The 27,631-nt window shown below is 31.9% G+C and overlaps 1 protein-coding gene across 1 annotated transcript; it reads left to right on the plus strand.

Moving 5' to 3' along the window:
• The first annotated feature begins 8,285 nt into the window (after window positions 1–8,285).
• LOC142627537 (protein terminal ear1-like) lies at window positions 8,286–11,507 on the plus strand. Its single transcript, XM_075801416.1, has 5 exons — window positions 8,286–9,243; window positions 9,335–10,061; window positions 10,199–10,318; window positions 10,439–10,580; window positions 10,714–11,507. Exons 1-5 carry the CDS (start codon window positions 8,505–8,507, stop codon window positions 11,146–11,148), a joined length of 2,163 nt encoding a protein of 720 aa, XP_075657531.1. The 5' UTR covers window positions 8,286–8,504; the 3' UTR covers window positions 11,149–11,507.
• Window positions 11,508–27,631: the final 16,124 nt, after the last annotated feature.

Genomic DNA, 27,631 nt, shown 5'->3' on the forward strand with positions numbered 1-27,631 from the left:
CATTAAGAACATTCATCCACCCTGTCACGACATGGATAAAGGCAAGCAAATAATTCATAAGAAGTTTTAATGCCTCAATCAGTTACCAATTAGCTGTCATACCGTTGGAAGCTCATCAACACCTACATTAATAAGCTCTGAAGCGTTACAAAAAAGGCACTAAAGTCACAATCAAAGCCTCAACGGTTAGAAACTGTGAAGCTATATATACAAGTCCATCGGAACCAGACCAAGTACATACATACAACTGAAATACACTCCAGCATACATAATTTTGATACTTTAAGCTCTCTTACTTCCTAAAAAGCTTCCATTTCTGACTTTATCGTTGGAGGCTATGTGGCAGGCACCATACCGGTGACCACTTGAGGAGAGCTTTACATCACATTTGCAAGTTTGGCGATGAGGATTTAACTCTGTCCGGACGAACCTACACAACTAACGATTTTCGCATCATCAACCACTCGTCCAAACCAAATGGGCCTAATGCTTGATATGGGCTTAATAATGTACTTGTATTCGATTTCAAGTTCAAGAGTTTGATATAGAGCTCAACTTTGGCTTGGGTAATGAATCAAGTTGAGCTCAAGCTTTTGGACTTTTTTAACAAGTTCAAGCTTGAACATTCTTTGTAGGCTTGGTTGAGCTCAAGCCTAAACATTTTAATTTTGTTGTCGAGCCGAGCTTGAACATTCATTGCTTGACAAAACTTAGTTTGTTTACAGTCCTATATACAAATATACAATGTTACAACCATACAATTACCACATTTGTAAGATTGTAAAAGTTAATAAGGTAAAAAATTTGAAAGTGGTAACTATAATTGCACTAGATCTCAATAGTCCTAACATTTCCTTTGTTTAAATGTCTATTGTTTATAAAAAAGAAAAAAAAAGAATAGTGTCTTGATAGACCTTGAAATTGAACCCATGTGGCAAAGAAAATATGTGATAATCGTCCAATGTGACCAAAAAACGTAAGAGGTTATGAAGAAAAATAAATGGGTTAGTGCTTGTTTGAGCCCAACATTCCATACCCAATAATTGTTTATTATTTTATTGTCCAATATAGAATTTCTGCTTGACGAAAGACCCAAAAAAAGATTCCCCAACACTAGTTTACTTAAGATTTTGGGTAAAAAAAAAAAAATCCAATTCTCTTGGCTGATAAGCCTGATATGATTATGAATGCTAGAATACTTGTAACATTTTGAACTACTTGCATTTCATTTTCCTGATGAGTTAATAGGGGAATATATGATTGCTCAATGCCGCACTATTACGAATTTACAAAAAGGCTAGTCTGGAATTAAGCAGTCACCAACATATGCCATATGGAATGTTTCCGTGTGCTTGGAACCCAATATAGTATCCTCCTTAAAATAGGCTTGGTGGTGAGCAGGGAAACCATCCCTTTCACTTACTTTTTGAGGTCACAAAACAAAAGCGAATCCATTTACATACACACAGAGAGAGAGAGAGAGAGAGAGAGAGAGGTGGGCCATGAATCATGTGAAGAAAATGGGGAACACAACAGCATAACCTATTATGCTACAAGGCATAAAATATAAAGTTTGTGCAATGTTGATGGTAGTGGAATATGATGTTTTACCCATCAATCAAGCCCACATTACAGTAATAATATTGACTTTATGTCTAACTCGCTTAGGTGCAAAGAATTTCAATTCATGGGAATTCACATGTTTTAGCAGGAAATCCTATCCTACTTAAACCAATTTAAAATTTCCTCTCATAGATTGTAGTACTTAAATCAAAGACTCAATTAAACCAACTCTATTCCACTCTATACCAATTAAGATATAATTTCTACAATATGGTCAAGGGTATTATTTCAAGAAAATTCTATTTAATAGGATGTAGAGATTGGAAAAAAAAAAAATTGCAATCAAATTGCAAGAAACATTAATTTGGATTAGATCAAGTTTACTAGGTCATTGCTAAGTCTTTTTCTTTTTAAGTAAATGGCAATACTAAAACAAAAAGGAGGAGTTAATGGAGAGTAGAGAGACCAAAATCAAAAAGGGAATACTCAATTGTCAATAAGGAAGTATCAAAAGGTTTGAATGTGGTACCCAAGGAAAACACTTTGATAAAAATATAGACAATGGAAGACGTGGAAGAGGAGACAATAGCATGCAAAGTATCGAAGACATAAACTAAATATATACTTTGATTAAGGTGGTTCAGTCATTGGAAGTCTCGTGTTGGACCTTAGACTGGAAACTCCGGCGCACGTGTGTTGGTCTTGACTCATAACCCTTTCTACAGTCTCTTTTTTTTTGACGGGTGATCAACTAATTATATATATATATATATATATATATATATATTATTTAGATAGCTTTTTTGCTAATCATGACATTCACTTTTATTTTTCTCCCTTTGAAAGCCTAAACTCAGTCCTTAATTCAACCCAAAAAAAAAAAAAAATTCATTTCGATTCTTACATTTTAAGGTCAATGTCAATTCAGCATCTACATATAACACTCTGTTTGTTTTGAAGAAAAATATTTTATATGTAAAACATTTTATTTCGCTAGTATCAAAGTTTCGATGATTGTATTGTCAGAATTGACAGTTAAAAAGGTGGCTTTAGCGACCATTGCTGGAGTAGTGTTTTCGGTGACCGAACTGCTAACATTGATGGCTAGAACAATAACTTCTGTTATTGGACCTCCGGCACTAGTTGCTGGAATTGTGACTCTAATGATTGGATTGTCGACACAGTAGAATGACAACTTTGGTGATTGAACCCTCGGTACTAGTTGTTGGAGGACAACTCAGGCCATCGAATCGGTGACCTAGCTACTAGATGGGGTGAGGGGAGGTCACTGTGTGTTTTAGTAAAATTTTTACCAAAATTTTGAAGGTAAAAAGTTTTACAATTTTTTGTAAAGGATTTTACGGTCAACGGAAAATATTTTATAAATTTGATCTCATTTTACATGCAAACATTGAGAAAACATTTTCCATAAAATATTTTATTTCAAAACAAACGAAGCATTAGTTCACGTTATTTTAAACTTGATTTTCATTAGTAAGTTGACGAAAAAAGAAACATAAACCAAATTGAGTGTTACCAAAATGTAAAGATTAAATTGTCAATAACCCTAAAATGTAGAGAATAAAATAATCTTCTCACATAAAAAAGAAAAAAAAAATCCAAAACTCACTCCAAAACTTCCAGCAGGACACTCACTTGTAAGTACCATTTGATGCTCTCTCTATCTAAGACTATATGTTCTACTTGGTAAATTTGTCAATTTTCATACTTTTAGAGCATTCACATCAGTCTTACCAATTTAATATTTCAGTAAAAATATATCTAAACTTAACCAAAATAAGCGTGCAACAACCTCACTAAATTAACTAAAGTTTTTAAAGAGGATAGTGTCATTTCTACATGTAGTGAGCTTCTATCATCGTTACATGAAATTTCAATGTTGATAAAGTATTAAGGCTAATGTATGTATATGAGAATAATAGATAGCTAAACTAACAAAAGTAGATTTTTTTGGATTAATTTAGTTAAATATTTGAAGAGACTGATGTGAATACTCTTATAGCCAATTTTAGTGAAGTTTTTCAAAATTGTATTAATTTATTATGAAATGAATAAATTAAATAATGTTAGGTCATTAATAATTTAATCATATATATCCAAGGGAAAAGAAAATTTATGAATTTGATAAATTAGCTAAAAGTGGAGAAAAAAAAAAAGGAAATCTTTCATTTCAAGGAAAAGATCTCCAAATACCCCGACTGCCCTTTTCCCTAGCTTAATTAGTGTTGCAATGAATGTCAAGAGAAGTGTTTGAATAGGAAATATCCATGTGGAGCATAGCATGTTCTAACACTTCCACTTTCTTTTCCACAAACTGTGACTGACCATAAAGTATGAACTGATAAAAAAGACTGTTGATTGTAGTTGACTGCAAACTTTACGAAGACTGGTGGCGGCATTAGCGCAAAATCGTCTAATTAAGCACCGTATGAGAAAAAAATATTAGGTATTATTGGAGTACTATAAATGTGTAGTTCTTCATCTCACATAAATATGAGTTATACTGTAAACTTAATTAGTGGGACTCATAATTTTTGTGAAAGGAAGGAGTACGTATTTATAGTACTCTGAGATTACACAATAATTTCTCATGTGAGGTTAAAAATCATGCCAGTTTTTCCTCTACTTACCAAATATAAAAAAATCATAAATCCTTTTTCTTTTTTCTTTTTTCTTTGCTTGGAAAATCAGCCCGTCGGCTTTTTTTTTTGGTTTTTTTATTCCCTGGCATGCTTTTGAAGATTTCTTAAGTTTAGAAAATCAAAAACTACACTGAGTTTACTCTTGGTTCGGTGATCACTTTACAAATATAAATGTTTGTAGAGTGTGGGAAGATAAGAGTCGATGTTAAGTCTATAGGAAAAAGTTTCACACACATATATACTTAGATTATGTTAGAGTAAAATTTCTATCTTGTATATAAAAAATAAAATAAAAACTTTGTGAAGTGTGAGAAGGTAAAGGTCGATGTTTAAATCTTTAGGAAGAAGTTTCACACACATATATACTTCGATTATGTTAGAGTAAAATTTCTATTTTGTATATAAAAAAAATAAATAAAAACTTTGTTTTATTTTTTATTTTTTTATACATGCCCTTTTTATTTTTATGTTTTTATTTATTTATTTATTTTTCCGTCCTTTTGGAATATTTTTTTTTTTTGAGAGACCTTTTGGAATAGTTCTTTTCATTGAAGCGTGAAAGATCGGGGCACTTGGGAAATAGGAATGCAAGATTTTGAATTTTATCGTATTTTGATTTTGAATGGTTTATTTATTTACCAGTACGTAGATTTTGAATGGTTTCGTACTTCATAGTCATTATTATTATTATTTTTTGGTTGAATACTTCATAGTCATTATCAATTTATAATACTGCCATATTTTGAGTTAGATAGTAATTTTACCCATTGTTTTCAATGAAGGTTTTGTTAATTATTTTTTTGAGAAAATATTTGGTGAAATTAACTACAGGAGTGCATAAAACCCCACTGTTGTTTTCCGGTAAAACATGGAAATCTATTAAATTTGAGTAAAACACTTTTTTATTTTTATTTTTTATGAGATTGAGTAAAACACTTAATTCATAGTAGTATTATTTTATGTATAAATCATTAATCTTCCAAGATAACAAACAATAAATTGCTTATGGGGTGACTTCATCCATATATTATATTCACATAAAACATTACTGAAGTTAATTTTGGGAGTTTAAGTGTTATATAATTAATAATTAATATAATTTACACATAAAACAATACAATATCACATGGGATTAAGTGTTATAGAATTTTTTTTTTTTTTTGAAAACGTTAGGTGGTGTTATAGACTTAAAAATTCAAGAATTTCTTTCTCCAAAAAAAAAAAAAAAAAAAAAACTTCAAGAATTTTGCGTTTTATAGGAAAATTGCATAAAGATATTATTTATTTTTCTCATTTAACAAAAATTGTTGAATACTTTTAATCTATATGGTTTAATAAGTTACAAACTAATTATTTAACTTTTAAGTCATTTTCAATTCAAATGCTGTCTTCTCTTTCTCTAAGTATGCGTTTGACTCCAACTTAAAAAACCAATTTATTTTATTATTGAGCTTATTTTTCTTATTATTCATAGGCTCCATTGTACTATTTCAGCTAACTTTTATCTTTATTTATAATACTTTCAATAAAAAGTTTTCAATTCCAGTAAAATAAACAGATATCAAACAGACCCTAAATAAGTAATAGTAAGGGTGGATATTTGAATTAAAATGGATTCAAAGAGTCCACTTAAAGACATAACAAAAATTTAAGAAAATTTCACAACACTTGGCCAAAATCGAAATTGCTGGCCACCTAACACATGGCCTATTGAAAAATAATTAATTTGCAGATTGTGGTAAATCAATGCGTTAGGTGACGGTTAGTTTTTCGAAAATATTGTGAAATTGTTACGGAATTATATAAAATACAATATAATTTAAGGGTTTGATTTACTTCTAGTACTTTTTAAAAATGATATCTTTTTGCTTTAACGAGATACTATCACATCACCAATTAACTAAATAAAATATGAAGATTAAAACCCACTACTACTTGTCATTGTATATTTAAAACAAAAACATATATCCAGTAAAAAAAAATACATTTTGTTTAAAGTTTAATCTCCCCATAAAAAGAATAATTAATTTCCTATCCCCTCCCCCCAAAAAAAAAAAAAAATCTTACGTAAAGAAAGGAATTATACATACGCGCAATCAAAGGGAATACAAATTTACCAAAAAAAGAACTCTAAAAATTTCAAGTCACAAAACTCAGACTTTACGTTAAGTATATTGTCGCTTTGCTAAACTTGATAGTTGATAAACAACTTTCACAAATTAGTATGAGCAAGAAAAATCCATATCTGCCAAACAAAACAAGAAGATTTACAACGTTTAAATGCTTCAAAATTTTAAAAATTTTAAAAATTTTGGGGAGCCTCACTGCTTTGGCATCATATTTCTAGTCCAGTTGAGAAGTCGAGAATGGAGAGGAAGAGAAGAGGAAGAGTAGGACAAAAAACTAATTAATGAGATGAGGGGTGCACCCATAAAAGCCATTGTGAGTAGTCAAAATACCAACACCAAAAAAAAGGTACGTACATCATGCACCAGCGCCACTCAGGACAATTATTGCCATCCGGTTTTAGCAAAAACCTTGTGTGCAACTGTACGTTCTCTTCTACAATTTGGCCTATCTTAGGACCTTATGTTATAAAGTAAAAGTAATCAAATTAAAAGTAATTCAATCACAGTTTCTCACGTATCTAAGCTATGGAAAAATATGTTAGTAATTGTCTGTTTAGAATGTACTTATAAGCCATTTTTTGTTTTAGAATAAAGTCTAAGCATGTTATTAAGGGAGGTTGTTGGTACATCTAGTGGCATATCTTCCATCAGGGGGAAGAATTGCTCACTTAGTAAGTGAGTGAGCAACTTTGTTACAATACCTATGTATATGGAAAAAACTTCAAAGTTATGAAATGTGAGGCAAGGTACAAAGTATCATTTGTGAGATGGCCAAATTGAGAGAGAGGCGTGACACCAATCTTCAATGTTTGAACAAAAATTTCTGAATCTCTCCAAAATAATTCTATCAATCCCAATCTCCATGGCTAGTTCAAGTGCTCTCCTGGCTGCCAAGTCTTTGACTTCAATGACTAAGAAAGATAAGGGTATCAATTGTGACAGTGAATCCATTATAAAACTTGTTAAATTTCTTATAATAACCTTGAGTCCTGCACAATTATCATTTTCATGAGTAGCTCCATCAAAATTTATTTTGTACCATGTATCAAGAGTAGACCAAGATCCTACTTTTTGAGTTGTTGACGAGGATCAAGTCGTATAGCGTGCTGCACATTCAAGTTGTCTTTCCCTTACATTTTCCAATAGTTGTCTGAGTGTGTAAGGCCAGTTTGGTAAAAGAGCTTTAGTAAGGTTGTTTGTAGTTTTTTGAAATATATAGGAGTGAAAATGTGTGTAAAGTTGTTTAAAAACTGAAAATGTGTGTTAGAACCAATTTGCCAAACAGCCCTTATGTTTTTGGGTTGAGTTTGTGTCCAGTGGCCAAAATTAGACACGTGTCCATATCTTAACGTGTCCAGTGAAACTAGACATTGGAGACAAGTCTTTCCCTAAGTTTTTCATCTTATCTTAAATTAGTCCTATTATAGGTCAACTTATTACTTAAAGGGTGTTTGGGAAAGAAGCTTGAATTATATTGTTTGGATGTTTTTGATATATGTATAAGTGAAAAAATGTGTTGAAAAGTATGTAATGTTGTTTAAAATGTAAAAAAAAGTTACTAAAACTCATCTCCCGAGCTTATTCTTTCTGTATGTATGAGTTTCACATAAATCACATATTTATTATTTATTTTATTTAATTTTTATCTACCATTTTAAATTTTTAGTAAAAATTTAAATAAGCGGTTGCAAACCAAACTCATTCTAGACTTTTTACTACAATTCACTCTCATCGCCACGTGTACGGCCCACATCGTTAACCCATCTAACTTGGACGAACCCCACGCCCCTTGCTCTCCCCAATCAAACCGTACCAAAAAGATAGATAATAACAAGTTTCAAGGACAACGAGGGGCATTATCGTCATTTGGCCCAAACATTAATAATAAGAAGGCAAGGGACATTTTTAGCAACCTGGACTTGAAAAGAAAGTAGATGAAAAAAAGGAAACAGCCAAACCATTTGTGCCTTTCTACTGGACTCTGATAGAGATAGAAACAGAGAGAGAAAGAGAGAGAGAGAGAAAAAGTATTACTTGGGAAGTGAAAAATAGCTGGGAATTTAACCACCAATCACTACCTGACCGGAAAAACCCAGTTATTATATTTTTAGTTTCTCGTAGTTTTTTTTTTTTGTGTGGTTTTCCGACCATGGAAGAAACCGGTATTGGCCGGTTTCCGGGAAACCTAGACCCTAGGGCTCAAGAGTTTAGACCCAGAAACCCAAATCAATACCAACTCTGCTTCTTTCCACAACCACCACAACCGCTATACTACCCTTACACGACGCCGTTTTCAGCGACTGAACTACAAGTGGTGCCGTTTTGCGAAGCGGGTGTAGGATACGTCCATGCGCCGCAGCAGCAGCAGCACCACCACCACCCCGCGTACGTTAGCAGCCACGTGGTACAGGTGGCGCCAGTTCTGCCACCGTCGGCGGCGGCGACTCGGACGCTGGTCCTGAGTTCGGTCCCGAGTGAAGTGAGCGAGGCGTTGTTGAGGCGGGAAGTGGAAGCGTTTGGAGAAGTGAGAGCGATAGAGATGGAGAGAATCCAAGAGGGAATCGTGACCGTTCATTTCTACGATCTGAGACATGCAGACAAGGCTTTGAGAGAGATTCGGGACCAGCACATGCAACACCAAGCCAGACTCAGAAACCACTACTGTACTACTAGTCCTACTACCGGTTCGTCTTTGGGCACCAATTCTGGGACCCACGTGGACAATTCCGGTCCCCGTGGACTCATCGCGGGTCGACCCGTCTGGGCCCACTTCGTCATTCCGTTCGCCCACGCCGTCCCCGACGGTCACAACCAGGGCACTATTGTCATTTTCAATTTGGACTCCCAAGTCTCCAAAACCAGTCTTAAAGAAATCTTCGACGCTTTTGGTATGATAAATATTGCTCTTTTGTTTGTTTCTTTGTCTTGAGATCTAAAAAGCTGTTACAATTTTTGTCGCTTCACATTTTCTTAATATAGGTCCGGTAAAGGAATTGAGAGAAACGCCATCGAAAAAACACCAGAGGTTCGTGGAGTTCTATGATGTTAGAGATGCGGCTAGGGCGCTTAAAGAGATGAATGGGAAAGAAATAAGCGGAAAAGCTGTTGTTATAGAATTTAGTCGCCCCGGTGGTCATAGTAGGAAGTTTTTCAATACGTTCACTTCGGCTAACCCAGCAGCAATCTCAGCCAACGTTCCAGTGATTAACTCCGCCAACATTAATTATCACATAAAATCTCCAAAATACCCTTCACTGCCACCACCTCCACCTCCGCTTCCGCCTCCTCCACCGCCTCGGAAATTCTCGGGGCGGTTCAGTCCCAACGTGCGTCCTCGTCCACAGCTCTCTCAAACGCCTTTTTCTTCCAAGAAATCGAATTTCAGCAAGCAGGGAAGCCCTAAGGGCAGTGCAAATTCTGAAGGTTCACTTGAGGCTAAAGTGATGACAAGTTTGAATCTTGGGAATGGAATTGAAGAGAAGGAAATGAATGGGCCCACGAAGAGGAATGGTGCAAAGAAGAGCCAAAGCAGCAATACGGCTATAATAGTCACTACTGCAAAGCAAGGAAGGAGTAGTAGTAATAGGCCATGGAAAGGTAGACAAGCAAAGAAGTTTGATACTCGTTTTCTAATCAACGAAGATTCCAGTAATGGCAGAGATTCCAGGACCACTGTCATGATAAAAAACATACCCAATAAGTACAGGTTCATCTTCTGCTTTTTCTCGCTAAATTTTTCTTCCCGACCTTTTTAACATACCAAAAATACTTTCTTTCTGTATTTTTTTGATCAAATTTTTTGGGGAATATGTATATAAATTCTATATTTTTAACTTCTTGCAGTCAGAAACTGCTATTGAATATGTTGGACAACCACTGTATTCACTGCAACGAGCAGATTGGCGACGGCGATGAACAGCCTTTGTCCTCCTATGATTTCGTATATCTTCCCATTGATTTCAAGTGATTTTCTGACTATTATGCCTTTAATGCGTATATTTGACCATTTGATTTCCAAATTAGTGTAATTTTTAATGAAGATTTTGTTTCTATAATTTGTTTGAAATGTTTTATGAAAAACAGCAACAAGTGCAATGTGGGATATGGGTTCGTGAACATGACTTCTCCACAAGCAACATGGAGGCTCTATAAGGCATTTCATCTTCAACATTGGGAAGTCTTCAACTCAAGGAAAATTTGTGAAGTAACTTATGCTAGAGTTCAGGTATATATATATATATTTTTTCTTTCTTGAACTTTGGTCTTATTTTATATCTAAAAAAAAAATTGTAGTACTCTGTCCTAATTGAACTTTGAAATTGTACGTATGTGGAAAAAAAAAAAAAAACAAACAAAAGGGGTTGGAAGCATTGAAAGAGCACTTCAAGAACTCGAAGTTCCCGTGCGAAATGGACCACTATTTGCCAGTGGTGTTTTCACCACCACGAGAGGGTAAGCAACTGACGGAGCCTCTCCCCATTGTTGGCCACAATAAGCATCCCATCTCCACTGGTCTCCATAGCTCAAAAGCTTCTGTTGATGATGATGATGATGATGATGATGAGATGGACGGTCAAGATAGGCTAGAAGAAGAAGAAGAAGAACAAGGTGGTGGTGGTGGTGGCAGTGATGACTTTGACGTTGACCAACACGATGTACTGATGGATTACAGTAACAGCTGTTGCAGCAGCAGTAACAGCTACCCATTCGGCGGCGTTAATGGTGATGATCATGATGAAGATGATGATGATATTGATGTTGACGAGGATCGAGATAGAGAAGAAAGAAAATAAAATTTCATAGTGATCAATATCATATATCTCGTAATATTTAGCTGCAGAAAAACTGGCTGCACCGAACCAATAGGTAATCTTTGAGCACCGAGCCCTCCTCTCCCCTATTATATAGGCCACACCCATCTCTTTTGCCTAAGCCTTTGTGTCATTCTCAGCTAATCAGGTTCGCTGACATAACCAGACCTGACCACCATCACTTCCATTTACTCTCTCTTTCTTGATGGTGTTTGGTGTTTGGTGTTTATTAATGTTTCTCTTGGTACTTTTTGCAAAATAGGCATGTTTTAGTGTACATTTCTTTTTTTTTGGTACCAAAGTTGTAGTGTTTGTAATTCGTTATAAAAAAAAAAGAAAAAGAAAAAAAAAATCGTAGCAAGTGTAAGATTATATTTTTCCAAGATTGTTTATCATGTTCTTGTTTTTGTTTTTTTCAATGGTTTGATTAAAAAATGCACATACATTGGAAACGTTGAAGATTATTTTATTTAGGTTAAATTGCAAAATTATCTCCAAAGTTTTTTTTAGGAAGTTATTTCAGTTTTTTTGTTTTTGTTCACTTCAATCATTTAAGTTTCAAATTTATTGTATTTCTATTAATTTTTTTGTTGAAAAAAAATCTGAAAAATATTTTTCAATTATTAATTAAATTTTTAAAATTTTGAAGAAGATTTTAAAAAATTAAACAAGTTATGGAAGAGCCTTGATTGAATATAAATTTAAAAGCTAAAAGACTAAAATGATTTTTATAAATTTGGAAGTCAGAAGAATAGAATGAATTTTAGTGTAATTAAAAGGTGAACTTTGTATTTTAGTATTTTTTATACATATGATATTTGGATGAGTTTTTTTTTTTTGGATGGGTTTGAATTTGATGTTTGTTGGATGAGTTACTTTGATGTATAGTCTATTTTTGGCGTATGAGGGAGATGGAGAATCCAATGGGTAAAGAGAAGCCACCCTCTACGGACGAAACATGGCTGGGCAGGTGGCTGCCAAAGCCGTATTTGTACGTCTCTATTTTCTACTACTATCAAAAGTGTCAGTAACTCCTTGCCAGTCATGTTTTAGCTCTCGAGGCTCGCACTTTTTTACTTCCCTGGTGCATTTTACCACTCTCTTTTGCCTTTTGGTCTAATTAACTTGCACTATCTTTGCTAGTATGACCTTTATACATATTATATTAACTATATTATATTAACTATATATGAGTTTTCCAAAAAAAAATATTAACTATATATGCCATTACCATTTTCTTTATTTTCCAGGTTTCTTGAAAAATTCTGTATTTCTGCGTGATTAATTATTAGTGTGTACCAGAATCTGTGTAAGAATGTGCGCCATTAATTACATAAAGAATTCATCATCCTAGCAAACAATTGAAACAATCAACAAAACATACATATTGGTACTTGCAGATGGTAGGTTGATATCTTTTGGTTCAACTAGTAATTATTTTTAAAACATTACTTTGTTTTATCTGGTAATCTAGGTTCAACTAGTGAGATATGGCTATAAAAAATCAAAACGGTCAAATAATTGAAAAAGGGTTCGGTTCCCAATTTTTACTGAACTGAATAGTGGCCTAGTTTTTGATTGAATAGGCCGGTTTAGTCTAGTTTTTAAAGAGTAATTTTTAGATACTCTATGCTCTCTATTCATAGTAGAGCCTGCTCATTCAATTTATAGTGGAGTCTATTATGAATATAAAAAGAGGGAGTACTATTTTACTATACTCCGGGATTATTTAAGAATTTTTCGTTTTTAAGGGTCTGCTCATTAAATTCATGGTGGAGTTCATCATGAATGTAAGAAGAGAGAGCACCATTTTATTATACTCCAGAACTACTTAAGAAATTTCTGTTTTTAAAATCATGGTAGTGATGGTTGATTGGGAATAAAATTATAAAGTGCTATCAAAATACAGTGATGTGCTCCTTCTCATATTTATAGTGAATTCAATTATGAATTTGATTAGCAAGATTCACCATAAATGTGAAAAGATAAACTATTATATTACTTTATTTTAGGAATACTTAATAATTACTCTGATTAAACATATATGTAGCATATTCAAGGTTGATTATGAAAATTAATTTCCAAAAAAAAATTCAAAGCTAGTTTTAATTAATCTAATCTTGTGTATCATTTTGATAGTTAGGCCTTCAAGAAGAGTTTACTTGGCATTGATTTTAGGTCGGTAAATTAACTGCGTTTGGTGTCACTGAAATGAATCAACAGTGAAATACACTATTGCTACTGGGGTGTGCTTAAGGCGTTAATAAATAGAACACAAGGAACGCATTGATTTGATGTGGAAATTAAACTCTTTTGCCTTGACAAGAGAGGTGAACAAACCAAAGTTCAAAGTAGAGGGAGCTCTTTTTCTAGTTATTGTATTCTTTGGAAAATAATGTACCGTAATGAAGTGAGTGGATTGCCCTCTGGCTCTCGATTGTGTTGTGCATGGAGGTTAATCTTTCTCCTTTTATAGGCTAAGCAGAGTGGCTCATTTATTGCTACACCATTCTCTGCATGGTTGACACTTCAGTGGCTGAGTTGGGCATCATGTAATGCCAAAAAGTAGGGGTGGCAATTCGAGTTCGCGTGTCGGGTTTGTGTCGTGTCAAGTCATGAATATTCGACTACATAGGTCAACACTAACTCGACGTGTTTCTTAAATGGGTCAAGATTCCTTAATCCTAACACGACTCATTTATTAAACGGGTCAGTCGTGTCGACCTGTTTATCAGATTTTATCAAAATGAAAAATAATAATTAATGAAAAAACAAACAAATAAATATTTTTAATATAAAATTCAGAACTAACGAGTAACTGCATCACAAATAATCATTCAAAATTAAAGTATATCCCAATATCACAAATAATCAATCACAATATGTCAAAGAAAATAAATCACAACAACTAATAAGTTTATATACCAAGAGTTTGAAGGGTATATTGGTAAAATATCATTTAATTAAACGGGTCAGACGGGTCAAACGGGTTCTATGTGTTCAACACTAACCCAACCTATTTATTAAACGGGTTAGCTGTGTCAACCCGAATATGACACGAACCCGTTATGTCTCAACCCATAATTTGCTAATTTCGTGTCGTGTTGTGTCGTATCGGGTTCGCGGGTCGTGTCAAATTTTGCCGCCCCTACCAAAAAGCCTCCTAACTTTCTTTGTTGCTTTAATGGTGCATTTTTTACAACGTGGCCAAGGGTGCGCTTTGTGATAACATGCTCTTCTTTGCACCTTTGTTTGTATTCTGCTGCTTATTCTGCTACCACGTATGCCATTATTGGGTCCTTGTAGTTAGGCATGCCCTTCTTGTTAGCACAGCTAAACAACAAGCCTTTAATCCCTTTGTCTTAATCTTCATACAACTTCAAACTTATGTCCATACCTTAAGAACATTTTGTCATGAAACCCTTGGATGCTTGAAATACCCCCTAAACAGATTTGCGGTCTTGATTTAATGATTTCTTCGGCACGTGAATGGTTGGGATAAGTCTAGGTTGCTCTAAGTAGAATAATCAATATGAACCAACTCATCTGCAACTACTAGAACTCCTCTAGTCCAAAGAACTCTATGGAGTGATACACCAATGATGTCTTAAGTAAGGGTAAAAACTTTTTTGGTTTGAATGAGAAACTTTGAGAAGAATTTACAAGGAGAATGCTCAAGGGTGAGAGTTTGCTCTCAAAGTAATCTTGATCATGGTTTTAAAAACCAGGGTGGGTTGTTTTGTCTAATCGAGTTAATCATGAATTGGTTAGTAACCTAAGGACCCCTTGAACTAGCAGATGAACAATCTGTCGATATAATTAATTTAAGATGGTGAAAAGGGAGGACGTGGGGTGTTGAACCAAAGACCCCGCCTTCGATATAATGTCTTGCATTAAAACCAATATATTTATTGGCATCGGCGGGATATATTTTAAACTACTATTATATTTATTTTAGTTTTAAATTATTAATAGTTTTTGATTTGATTATATTACCCCTCTCTCTCTCTCTCTCTCTCTCTCTCTCTCTATATATATATATATTACCATTTTTTTTCCTTTAAGAATTATACTTTTACATGTGAATGTGCTATTTATTAAATTATTTAAAAATGGTCGTTTATTTTAAATTATAATGCTTTTTGTGGGGGGTTTGAGGACCGATAGGTCCCAACCGAGAATTAATATGCCCAATCCATGCCAGGACGAGTAAGCAAACTCCGAGGACTTCGCCTACCCTAGGAGGGCAAGAGAATCAGGACAACTGATATCCCTTAGAGGCTTAAGGATATGAGAAGATAGCAGCTGGATCATGGCAGGTGGGAGGAAGTTTCATGGAGGGGATACCTCCCACCTCTGCATTCAATGCCCTGCACCAACCTCATCAGCTGCATTAATGTGGAAATGACTCCTAAACAGTAACTTCACAGCTATAAAAGGAAGGCTAGGATGTAAAGGAAGGAAACCCTCCAGAAAAGGAGGATGAACAATTTCTAGGTAGAAGAGACCAGTAAGGAGAATTTAGAACTACCTTGTAAAAAGCCAGAACTAAACTCTTATATACAAGAAATTGATCCTTGGATTTACCCGAGGAGGTTATTATCCTCAATTGTTGTTCCAATTGCACTTATCCGCTACTTTGGATTCTTCGGTCTTAGACTTGGACATATCCTTGTATTGCACTTGAGTTAATTACCCATTCTTTTAAAAATTCTATTGTTTAGGCTTGATTTGAGGGATAAGATACCACTGTTCTAGGTAGGCTTGAGCCTTTACTTTCTTAGTGCTTTCACTTTCTATTTGAAGGATTATTAAACAAAATTTTTATGCCTTTTCATTTTCTATTAATCTTTTTAAAATCATGAAATATATTTTAAAAGTTGTTTAAATTTATTTAGATTTTTTAATATTTTAAAAATTAAATACATTCATTTGTATTTTAATAAATTAATTTTTATTTATTTATTACTTGTGTTACTTTTTAATTGGTTCCACACATTTAATCCTGTTTAATATTTCACATTATCATCCAAAAACCCTGGTACTTAGTATAGTTGAGCTCAAATACTACTCCACAAGTATGTAAATATTAGATAAATGGCTTCATGACAAAATAAGCCCAAATCAAAATTGATGTGAACCATTCACATGTGGAACTTCCATCCTAACTTCCTTTGTAATATTAAAAGACGTATGGGTTTGTATTGCATTCTTTCTAAAATTTCTCTAGTCAACTTAAGAATTGGATCTTGTGGCACTCCTTGGGCATGATACTCTTCGAGTTAGACCCTTGATGAGTGTTGACAACTTGATTTGTTGATTGTTCCTCTTCATTCTTATCATTCTCGCCACCATTGGCTTCAGATGTTTTCCCTTCTGACCAGCAATGCTTGACCATATCTTTTGCAATTGAACTCTCTCTGTTATTCAATTGAAGGTTTAATCCATTAAGTTGTCCCAAGATTTGAAAAAGAACATCACCAAGCTTACCATCATTCAATTTCCCCCTAAATGTCTCCTCACTCTTGTAGACTTAATGCAACACCTCACTATGATGCCAAAATTGAAATAAGACAAGGGGAAAAAAAAGAATTAGATATAGAATTCCTTGTCAAATCTGGTAGCGCTTAGGTAGCTTGAATTTTTAGGACTTAGGATAAGGGTTTGATGGGGGAAAGGTTGGAAAATAATAATGTTTATAAGTATTCACATCCGAGTTAGTAAAAAAATATCTATTTTACTACCACAAAAACTATTTTATCAACCCATTTTATAACATACACAACATTTCAGTTTTTATTTTTACATATAACTAATTAAAATAATATAAACTAATCTATCAACTCATTCTCTCTCTTCTCTCCCATCTCTCTCTTCCATATTTCATGCGCTTTTATATACTTTTATGTTTACGTTTATGTTACTTTTATGTTTAGCAACCATGAATAATAGTTTGTATATATACGAACTTACTATTCATGGTTGCTAAAAATTGTAGCAATACACACCCGGGTATCAATTTGAGCGTGTGTGTTGCTAAAATAGCAATTCGGGGAGTTTTACACCCCTATTGCTAATGCTTGAGGCTTCTTATGGAGGGAAGGAATAATAGGACTTAAGGGTGAAATAAAGGAGAAAACCCAAAAATTTAAGTTGTTATTCCTATGTTGTGAACAATGACAGGATTGTTTTGGGATGTCTGAGGGTTATTTGATTGATGGGTTCTTTAGGGTTTTGTAGTTTTGGATTTTAGGATTTTAAAAGTGACAAATCAAGTGTATTTGCAATGGCGTAAGTTGTTGGGAATTCAAAACATAAAAGGAAACAAAAACTTCAAAACCTAGTTAGTGGAAATTCATTAACACAACATTATAAAGAAAATAGCATCACACAAATGTCAAGCAAGCTTCGTAACTTTTCTAAGAATTGTAAAACTTACTCTTCTTTGAATTGAAAATATTACATCCCTTTAAATTGAAGACTAATATTTTCAATGAAAATAAGACTTATTGAAATTTCTAATAAGACGTAGACTTCGACTCTTTTGGCTTTACTACTAAATCCTAATTAAGTAATTAAACTCATGGACCATTAGCGTATCCCATCCCTAAAATCTAAAAAATTATGAAACTATCATTGAAACTCAGTACTTACTAAAACTCTAGGACCCATACTTATGAAAACTCCAGTACCCCTTTAATATATGTTTAAATGTTGTTGCCATGTCCTCCATCAATTTGATATTCTGACTTACTCTATGTTTTGATGGATGGAGATCTATTTTCCCTCCATTTTTCTGCATCTAAACATACCCTTAAGTATCAACACGTTGATGGTTGATATCACTCCGGTGTCTTAAATTCTTTCCCTATTTTTACAAGGATATTCTTTGAGCTAGGTGTGCAGCCAACTGCATCATCGAACACAATTGAAAACCATGGTCAATGGAAAAAATGTTTTCCCATATTAACAAACAAAAATAAACATAAACATGTGTGAAACCATTCTATATATGAAAGTTGTAAGAAGAGTCATTCACTTTTTTCTCTCTCACTTTGTTTTCGGGTAGATTATGCATACATGGGGTTTTGAGTTTTTGAATTCTTCATTTTCACCCACTGTTGTGGGGGAAAAAAAAAGATCCAGTTGTGTTTTCATCTTCCCATTGCATACAGCAGGACACTCATATACCCTCTACTTTTGTAGGTGGGGGAGGCATTGGCAAGACCTCATTGACAAATAAAAAAACCCTTTACTCACATTCTCACTCTTTGCCATCTCTCTCTTAAAAAGTTTAATCACTTTCAAGCCATTAAAAAGAGTATTTTTTAATTCTCCAACATGAAAAGAAGAGCATTTTGGTACAGATTTTTCTATTCTCTCTTAGTTAGAGTGGAAGAAGTCCAAGAAGCCACGTGATTGCTGACAAGTAAGAATCTAATGCCACGTAAGAAAATAAGCTGATGTGAGCAGTTGTGGCTGTAGAAGAAGCTTTGACCCTGATCTCCTAAGTCCTACCCCACACACTTCTCTGAAATCACCATGGCTGCAGAGCCTGAAAACCCTATTTAAGGCTTTGAAAGCTCCTTTACTATCCCTCTATTCCTCTCTTTGCACAGTGACTTTTCTCGCTCATCCACCTCACGGTCATGGCTTCACCAGTGTACATATACATTAATAAACAAGTCTTTTAGTTTGTCACACTCTCTGTCCATTTCTGGGCCCATCCAAGCCTAAACTGTGTGGCCCATGACGCTCCTCCACTACCCTCCACAGTGCACAGTCATCCCCACTATCTTATTTTCTTTCTTTCTTTCTTTCTTTCTCATTTTTATTTTTTACACAGTTAATGCTTTGTTCTGTAGCATTTTTCCCTGTTCTGTCAGCGTCAGCATCAGCATCTTTCATTTCTCTCCGCTCTTGTTTTGATGGTCTGGGGTTTTGACACGTGGCCGGCTAGATTTGTGCCAACTGCCAAGCCATTATCGACACAGGACTAACCATGATGCTGGTTTTTGTGTTTTGCTTTGCCCCGACTCAAACCTCGTATTGTGGTTGTGGTCTCCATTACCTGACAATTATTATTGTATGTGGCCAGTTCATGCAAAGACAAATATTCAAGTACCCTGAGTGCTCTTATACATGATTGGTACCACATTAATAAGTTCCATGAAATTTTCAAAGTAAAATTGCCAAATTAAGGGGACACAGAATTCCAATTTTGTGGGACAGCCTCTGTATATATAGCTACCTCGTGAGATTTTGCTACTTGAGTAATCACTGTTAACTAGCTGTATGCTGTAGAAACTAGAAACTAGAAAGAGATATGCCTCCTTTTTCAGGTGCGGAGTGTCTGGGAAGAGATAAAAATATAAAATAAAAAAAACCTAGCTATAAACCTCAGCCCTAAAAAATGGTAAAAGGAATGTTACTGTAACAAAATCATAACATTATTACTATTGCTATTAGTCTATTACGTATGCATCCAGCATCCAATGCAAATGCTTACTGTCATAATAATACCCAGCCAGTCCTCCCGAGTCCTGTGGCGAAAACACATGTAGGTCATACATGCCATGGGCCCATCACTCCAATTTTTCATTTTTAATTTTTTTATTAATTCTCCATATGGTTATATGAATAAATTATATATATATATACATATATATTATTCTATTAGGTAGTTAATAATGTGAGAATGTATAAACATAGTGTCATTTGTATAAATTTTTAGAAGAGTGTATTTTTGATGAACCTCAAGGAAGGTTGGTGGAATTTATTCTACCGCTCCGTTTGTTTCAATGAAAAACCTTGTGTAAAGATAATTTTCTTTATTTTTCAGTGTTTAGTAGCATAAAAAAATATGAGTCAAAGAAAAACTATCTTTGGTCAACATAAAAAGTATGGCTTATTTTTGGAGATTGTTTTCCATTAAATTTTTTTGGAAAACAACTCTATCTCACAGCAAGCTAAATAAGGGAAGTTAGGAGATTGTTTTTCAACTCATTTAAAGTTGCTACCAAATATTAGAAAATGAGATAGTTTTATAGAAAATGCTTTTTAGAAAATAACTCATTTTTTAGAAAACATCATTGTTGAAACAAACAGAGCGTTACAAGTAGTCATTAGAATATATAGCACTTGAACCCTTCAATTTTTTTAAATGTTAATATACTTTTTATTGTAAGTATATTTATAAGCAATAACCAAATGAATTAAGTAATTACCCTTCCATAAAATATCTAAATTAAGTTATAGCCCTTCCAATAAATATATATGGAAAATTTTATATAGACGTTATGACTTTAGTATAAGTGTTTTTGTTTAAAATGTAATAATATATCTCCGACTTCGATTCTTTTCAAATTATGTGAAATTTTTCAATTTTTTTTGATCACGTCGATCTCTAGGATTTAAGGTTGATTTAATTACATTCTTGGTTCAATATGTTTAAATTTTTAAAGAAAACGTTTCATATATATATTTATATGTCTTATAAATCATTGAGCATATGACATGAAATTGGAAAAATATATACACACATATAATTATCCTAAATTACATTTAAAAATAAAAAATAAATTTTTAAAAACTTTTTAAATTATTTTGTATTTAAAGCAATCCTAAATCTCATATTTATGGAAAAAAATAAAATTTAAATGCACATTCTACTTTATTTGTTTATTGTGACCATTTAATTATTTAAAAAATATATTATTGTGTAAGAATAATATATATGTAAGCGCACAATTGCACCTAGCCCTAAAAACAGTTACGGGCTCAGGCCCAATGAGCCTTAAACAATATGAATTTGTAGAGTGTGGGCTTGAAACCCAGGTTAGAAGTGTCTAAGGATTAAATGACAAGTCAAAGATTGCTAACACTTGAAAAAAATAAGGAATATTGTAAATCAACCTCCTCGGACGTAAGCCAAGAGCTGTTCTTATATTATCTCTTTCTCTTTCTTCTTTTTCTTTTTTAGATTACAAAAAAGGGAGCCTTTATTCTTGTTCTAGGTTGCTCCTTAAATACTCATCTTTTTGATACTTTGTACACGTGTTGCCCCAACTCTCCCTTAGCCTAGATATTTCTTTTCTCAGTGCCTTTGAATAGTAACCAGAAGTTTCCCTTCCACTGTTCAGGTGTCACTTCCCCATTAATGCGGCCAAGGTGATAGGTGCAGGGTTTTTAATGTGGAGGTGGCAGCCTTTATCTTTAGTATTTCTCTAACATCGGCGCTTCCAGGACATTCAAGGGTTCACCCCTTTTAACCATTGGTCTTGACCGTGTCATTCCCTAACCTTTACCATGAAGTCCCTGGTTCTCCAGTGTCCGTCCGAGGAGAAATTCACCCTCGGCTGGATCCTCGGCGTATGGGCCGACCCGTAGTACTAATAAATTCTAAACCCAAGAGCAGGTCGGCCTTCTTTAGCATGGCCCAAAGGCCCACATTCCCATCAGGGTCTTTTTACCCTCCACAATATATATATATATATATATATATATATATATATATATATATATATATATATATATATATATAATTTTAAAGTAAAGTAATAAATCATACCGTTTAATATGCTTATTTTAAAATAAACTTTATTTTGACATAAATAATCTCTTATCTTTTTGTAAATTATGATCATTGTTCTCTCTTAAATTTTTTTTAAATAATTTAATGGTTAAAATACAAATTACACTCTCCAAGTTTTACTGAAATGAATTTGAGACCTTTAACTTTAATTATTTTTGTACAATTGAGTCATTTTGTCCAATTCAGTTTAAAAATTTCCATTAAGTATGCAATTAAATGAAAAAAATATTTAGAAAAAACATATACATAAAAATATTTTTATTAGTTTCATAAATTTTTTTCATGCAAGAAGAAATAAATTTTTAATGGAAATTTTTTAATGAAATTGAACGAAAACCTTGAGTTGAATAAATTTGAAATTTAAAGAACTCAATTGAGCAAAAGTAAAGTTAAAGGACTTAAATAAATTTTAATCAATCTTAGATGGTGCAATTTGCATTTTAGCCTAATTTGTTTTCCAGATGTAGGTTAATTAGATTCAATTTATAACTTTTATATATAAATATATATATATATATATATATATATATATATATATATATATATATATATATATATATCGTGAAGGTTAATCATGGTCCACAATTTTTTTTAGGAGAAAGTTTAGTTACAGTATTGGTTGTAGTCTAAGATTACAACCTTACTCAATATCTTTTTACTGGAGGTGAATTTTGACAAATCTATCATTAGATTACATTTTCTTCTTAAATCCTCCATACTTGCAAATTTCTAGAAAATTAAAGACCAATAACTACGTCATTAATAAATTGTTTAAATTGCAAGTTTTTGTAATTTAAAATTTTGCATAAAATATAAGCTTATAGATCATATAGTACATAATATCTGATTAACGCAAAATTTGACATGTATATTAAGAGAGTAAATAACATGTCATTTAACGAATAGATTTTCAAAATATGTAGTAATGTTTATTTTATTGAGTAAGGTTGTAGTCTTAAGTTACAACCAGTTTTGTAGCTAAACTTTATTGTTTTTTTAAAACTCCACCCCTAATACTACAGTCTTCTTATCAATTAATGAGTGATATTACTACAGTCTTCTTATCAATTAATATCAGTAATATTCCCTGGGTCGAGTTTTCAAAAGGGGTCATTTTTTAAAATAAGTTTGAAACAGTGCTATTTCGGTCAATTTATTCGCCAAATAGAATTATAGAGCAAAAATAGCCTATAGCCTACTATAAATTAAGGTAATTATTCTTAAAATAAATAATGTGATTATAGAAAGTCCACTCACTTGTGTATAAATCTTACGTATATGGAACCTGGAGAGATGTGTAGATGCTATATATTACGAATAATTTGGGTTATACTTTCATATGGTAATGTCCTCAAAAATAGAGACTTCATATGGTAATAAATTATTTTGAAACCAGTTTCCTAATGTACACAATAGAGATTGTGCAAATTATTCTTGATCTTTACAATTTTTGTAACTTAATTGATATATTTTGGTGTTTCCAACAAGGCGGCCTTAATTTAAATTTATTTTCTTAAATTATTGAATTCTCAACCAAAAAATAAATAAATAAAGGAGCGAAATAGGAAAATGAGGAATAGAAGAGGCTTATTTTTATTCTTTGGTTGTAAGGAATAAGCAACGGCCCCTCCTAAAATAAAAGGCAAAATTCCCTTTTATTAATAAAACAAACAATTCCCACAGATACATGGTTCATGTTTCACTTAAAAATAAATGCAAATGACCTATGATTTTCGATTATATGAGAATTAAATTGCAAATTTAATTAGCAGGACAAAATTTCTTTTTTAGAGTGCTCAAGGCAAATTCATCATGAGGTTTTTAAAATCCTATCTACCTATTTTCAAATAAGCTGATCAGATATATGGTGTGCTTTTGTATTAAAATCCCATTCTCTCTTCTTGTGTGTATGTGTGTAATATTTTCTCTCAAAAAAAAAAAAGAAGATTTTTCCATATCCTTAATAACTAAAATAGATGAGTAAGCCTAGAGACACTCAAATCCACAATATACATAAGTGTCACTTTGTGATTGGTGTACTTAATGAACATAAATATCATAATAGAGATAGTCATCGTTTGTTTAAAATTGATGATGTGGCAACATAAAATTTACTCATTTCAAATGTTTGAATAGCATTTTATGAACTTTATAATAGAATTAAATACTCTAAGAATTTTAGAGAATCTTAATATTTTTTTTTGAGAGATAATTACAACATGCTGCTAATCCAGCAGCTTGAACCCTTTTCCCCCTAGACCTCCAAGCACTTTGTACATGGGGAGATGCCAATTCAGTTACAAGGCCTTTGGCAGAAAATCTTAATCTTAGTATCCATACAGTAGTGTTAGTTATTCTTAATTAAAATTTGGATCATCAAAAAGCACATGAATCTGTTAGCAATAAGCCAATAATAATGATGTTTATTTGTTGGTAAATAATTTTTACTTGTAAGACTTCGTATAACATGAAAAATTGTTGTTGAAAAAGATTCTTTATATAATGATAATATAATTCAGTATGCTTACCTTAAAATTTTTTCAAATATATATCATATCATATCATATACTATATAATAAAAGTTAGGCTTAGACGCTATAGTTGCGTCAAGTGGCTGCACCATATTGCAGAAATTTTTTTAGATTTTAATTAAGAAAAAATAGATATAATCTTTCTTCTCCTATAATTTCTAAGTTAATAAAAATCTTACTTTGATTACAATCCAAGTTCTATCTTAATTTGATTACAATCCAAATTCTTCATCTAATCATTTATTAAAATTCTTAATTAAAAAAAAGTAGAGCATACTACACGTTTATTAAAAAAAAATCTTAATAAAAAAAAAAGCAACATACTATACGGGCAGAAATTTATAGATATAATTTTGTTATTATATATCAACTTTTCTTCTATGACTTTATCACTTTTTTTGATAAAGTTATGTTGAGTTTAACTTAATTTTCTTTGAATAACTTTAAACTTCTAAACTGATCATAACTTAAAAAGAAAATGTCTATCAATACTATATAATTAAAGTTGGGCTTAGATGTCATGGATGCGCCAAGTGGTTTCACTAAATTGCAGAATTTTTTTTAGATTTTAAGAAAAAATTATATACAATTTTTCTTCTCCTATAATTTCTAAGTTGATAAAAATCTTAACTTGATTACAATCCAAATTCTTCATCTCATCTATCTAATCCTTATTTTTTACATGTAGTGTATTATATATATATATATATATATATATATATAAAAAAAAAAAAAACAGCAACTTTATTATTGCAGTAATTTTTATATAAAAACAACATTATATTAGTTCTTAATAATTTCTTTGGATAAAATAACAATAAGTGTTTTAACAAAATGTGTAACTTTCAATAAGTGTTTTCTAAAATTTCAAAAAGAGATTAAATTTAGTTGGTTAGTCTATCTAAAATATTATCAACAAAGCCTAAAAAAGGACAGAACTTCAATAAAAAAAAAAATACATAAAATAAAGCAAATAAGATATAATTAAAAAAAGATAGAATTTAATATTATTGTGTATCAACATTCGTACGTTTTTGTTAATTATTTTAAGTTCCTTTTTTTTGGATAAATATGCATTTTGTGTCATCTTTTTCCTAATAATCAAGTAACAAAAGAAAGTAGTATTTGATTTACAATTACAACTATATTTGTGTCTATCTAAATGTTATCAACAAAGTCTAAAATCAATAAGATAGAATTACCTATATATAAAAAATGATAGAATTTAAATAATAAAAAAGAGAGATAAAAAATACGTAAAATAAAAAAGATATAATTTAAATACTGTATATCAAACTACATTTTTGTTTGTTTTTTTCTTACTATGTTTTTTTTTTTTTGTGTGTAATAAATTTGCATCTTATGTCATCTTTTTCCTAATAATAAAATTTTAAAAAAAAGTATTTGAGTTTCACCTAAACTCTGTCTTTTTGTTCATATCATCTTCTTCACAACCTAAAATTCTCTTTATATATACACATAATTTTTTGGTGTATTATTTTTTCTACTTCGTACCTTATAATTATTTGCTATATTCATCCCTTTTCCTCTCTATCCAACCTACAGCCTTGCAGGTATTTCTTTTTTCATCAAATTGAATAGATTTTGTGTATTTGTTGCCTTTTTATTATATATTATATGATTTTTATCAACAAGTTTTATAGATAGACTGAAATTCTATGTTTGGTCGCACCTTTTAGTGTTTTTTTTTTAGATGTCAATATAGCAAGTAATATATTTGTATTTTATTTTTTTAATTTCTTATCACATGATTGTTTGTTGTTGACATCAATATTTTATTGTGGATTTAATTTGTTATGGTTTTTGTTTGGTGCTTTATTCCATGTAATCTATCTTCTTTAATTAAAAGCAAAATTTTTTGTTAAACATGAAATTGGATACGAGAGAAAAAGAAGGATCTAAAAATGTTCTTATATCCATCTGTCCAAATTCCTATGTAAGTCTTTTCATTTTTTTTTAAGTTAAAAAATTTGGATATTTTTTCATTAATGAATTGGGATTTTGTCTTAATTTTGTTTTCAACTATTTCAGTTATTGAATTCATTATTTTTTTTCATGTTTAATATTAATATTTTTGTTTTTTATGAGAAAAAAAATAATGTGTTCTTTTTTTTTGAGAGAGTTTTAACCTATGGCGTTCGCTCCTGATGATAGCTCTTTATACAACTATTAGAGACTTTACCAGTTGAGCTAAACTGGAACCTACATAATATATGTGTTCTTAAAGGCAAAAGCACAATACAATTTCAAATCTTACTTTAAGTTAGGGTGTTATATTTATTTGTTAGTAAGTTAGAATGTTACATTAAGTGAGGGTATTATATTTTTATTTATTATTAAGTTAGAATGTTACATATGGATACATTCATACATATGCTAGTTTTACAGCTAAGTGGGTGATATAACTTATAACCATTTGAATAAAATAAACATTAAAACAAATGATTTAAATATCAAAATAAGAAATAAAATTTAAATTTCTTTTAGGTGTACAAGTAAAATTTATTTTTTAATCTTAAATTTTGAATTAATTCTTTTAGGATGATCCCCTCTTCATAAATAAATAGGAATTTTAAAAAAAATTATAAAAGTTTTTATTGATCATTGTAATTAGATATATTATATATAAGGATCAATACACAAACACGCACACAGAGAGAGAGAGAGAGAGAGAGAGAGAGAGAGAGAGAGATTTCATTTATAATTGTTATACTATTTTTACAATTTGCCATAGTTTTTAAAACATTTTATAATATTTTTTTTTGAAAAAAAAAATACCAAACTTGAACTTACATAATATACGTCTTCCATGTAACTTAATTTTTTTATTCAATTTAATTATATTATCAAAATATTTTTTATTAAGCCGTGCATTGCATAGGTATAATACTAGTATATATATAAAGCAGAGACCTCATGTTGGAGAACATAAAGTTGTGCCATATGGTACATTTTTTTAGACTCTCTTTATTTAAGCTTCTACTTAAACAAAGTTTACATTCATATCAAAGTTAGTTTATTGAATTACCCAATAGAGTAAAAGCATATATTAATTATCTATTGTGAGGACAAAAGGTCCAGCGCATGTTCTTGGGTCTTGGGCCTGATCCGAGGGTACTTACTTGTCCGAGGATGGTTTAATAGTAATAATGATATAAACTTAAAGGCTCACGAGCAAACTGTTGTGAGAGATGCTGGTATAAGTAGTCCGAGGAGGTGTATCTCCTTAACTAAGTGAAGTGAAGGTCAGATGGTACACCATGTTGATTAGAATGATATTCTAGAAGGTCTTGTGGATGAAAATCTGTTTCACAAGGGA

This window comes from Castanea sativa, chromosome 3 (assembly GCF_040712315.1).
Source record: "Castanea sativa cultivar Marrone di Chiusa Pesio chromosome 3, ASM4071231v1".
Taxonomy (NCBI): domain Eukaryota; kingdom Viridiplantae; phylum Streptophyta; class Magnoliopsida; order Fagales; family Fagaceae; genus Castanea; species Castanea sativa.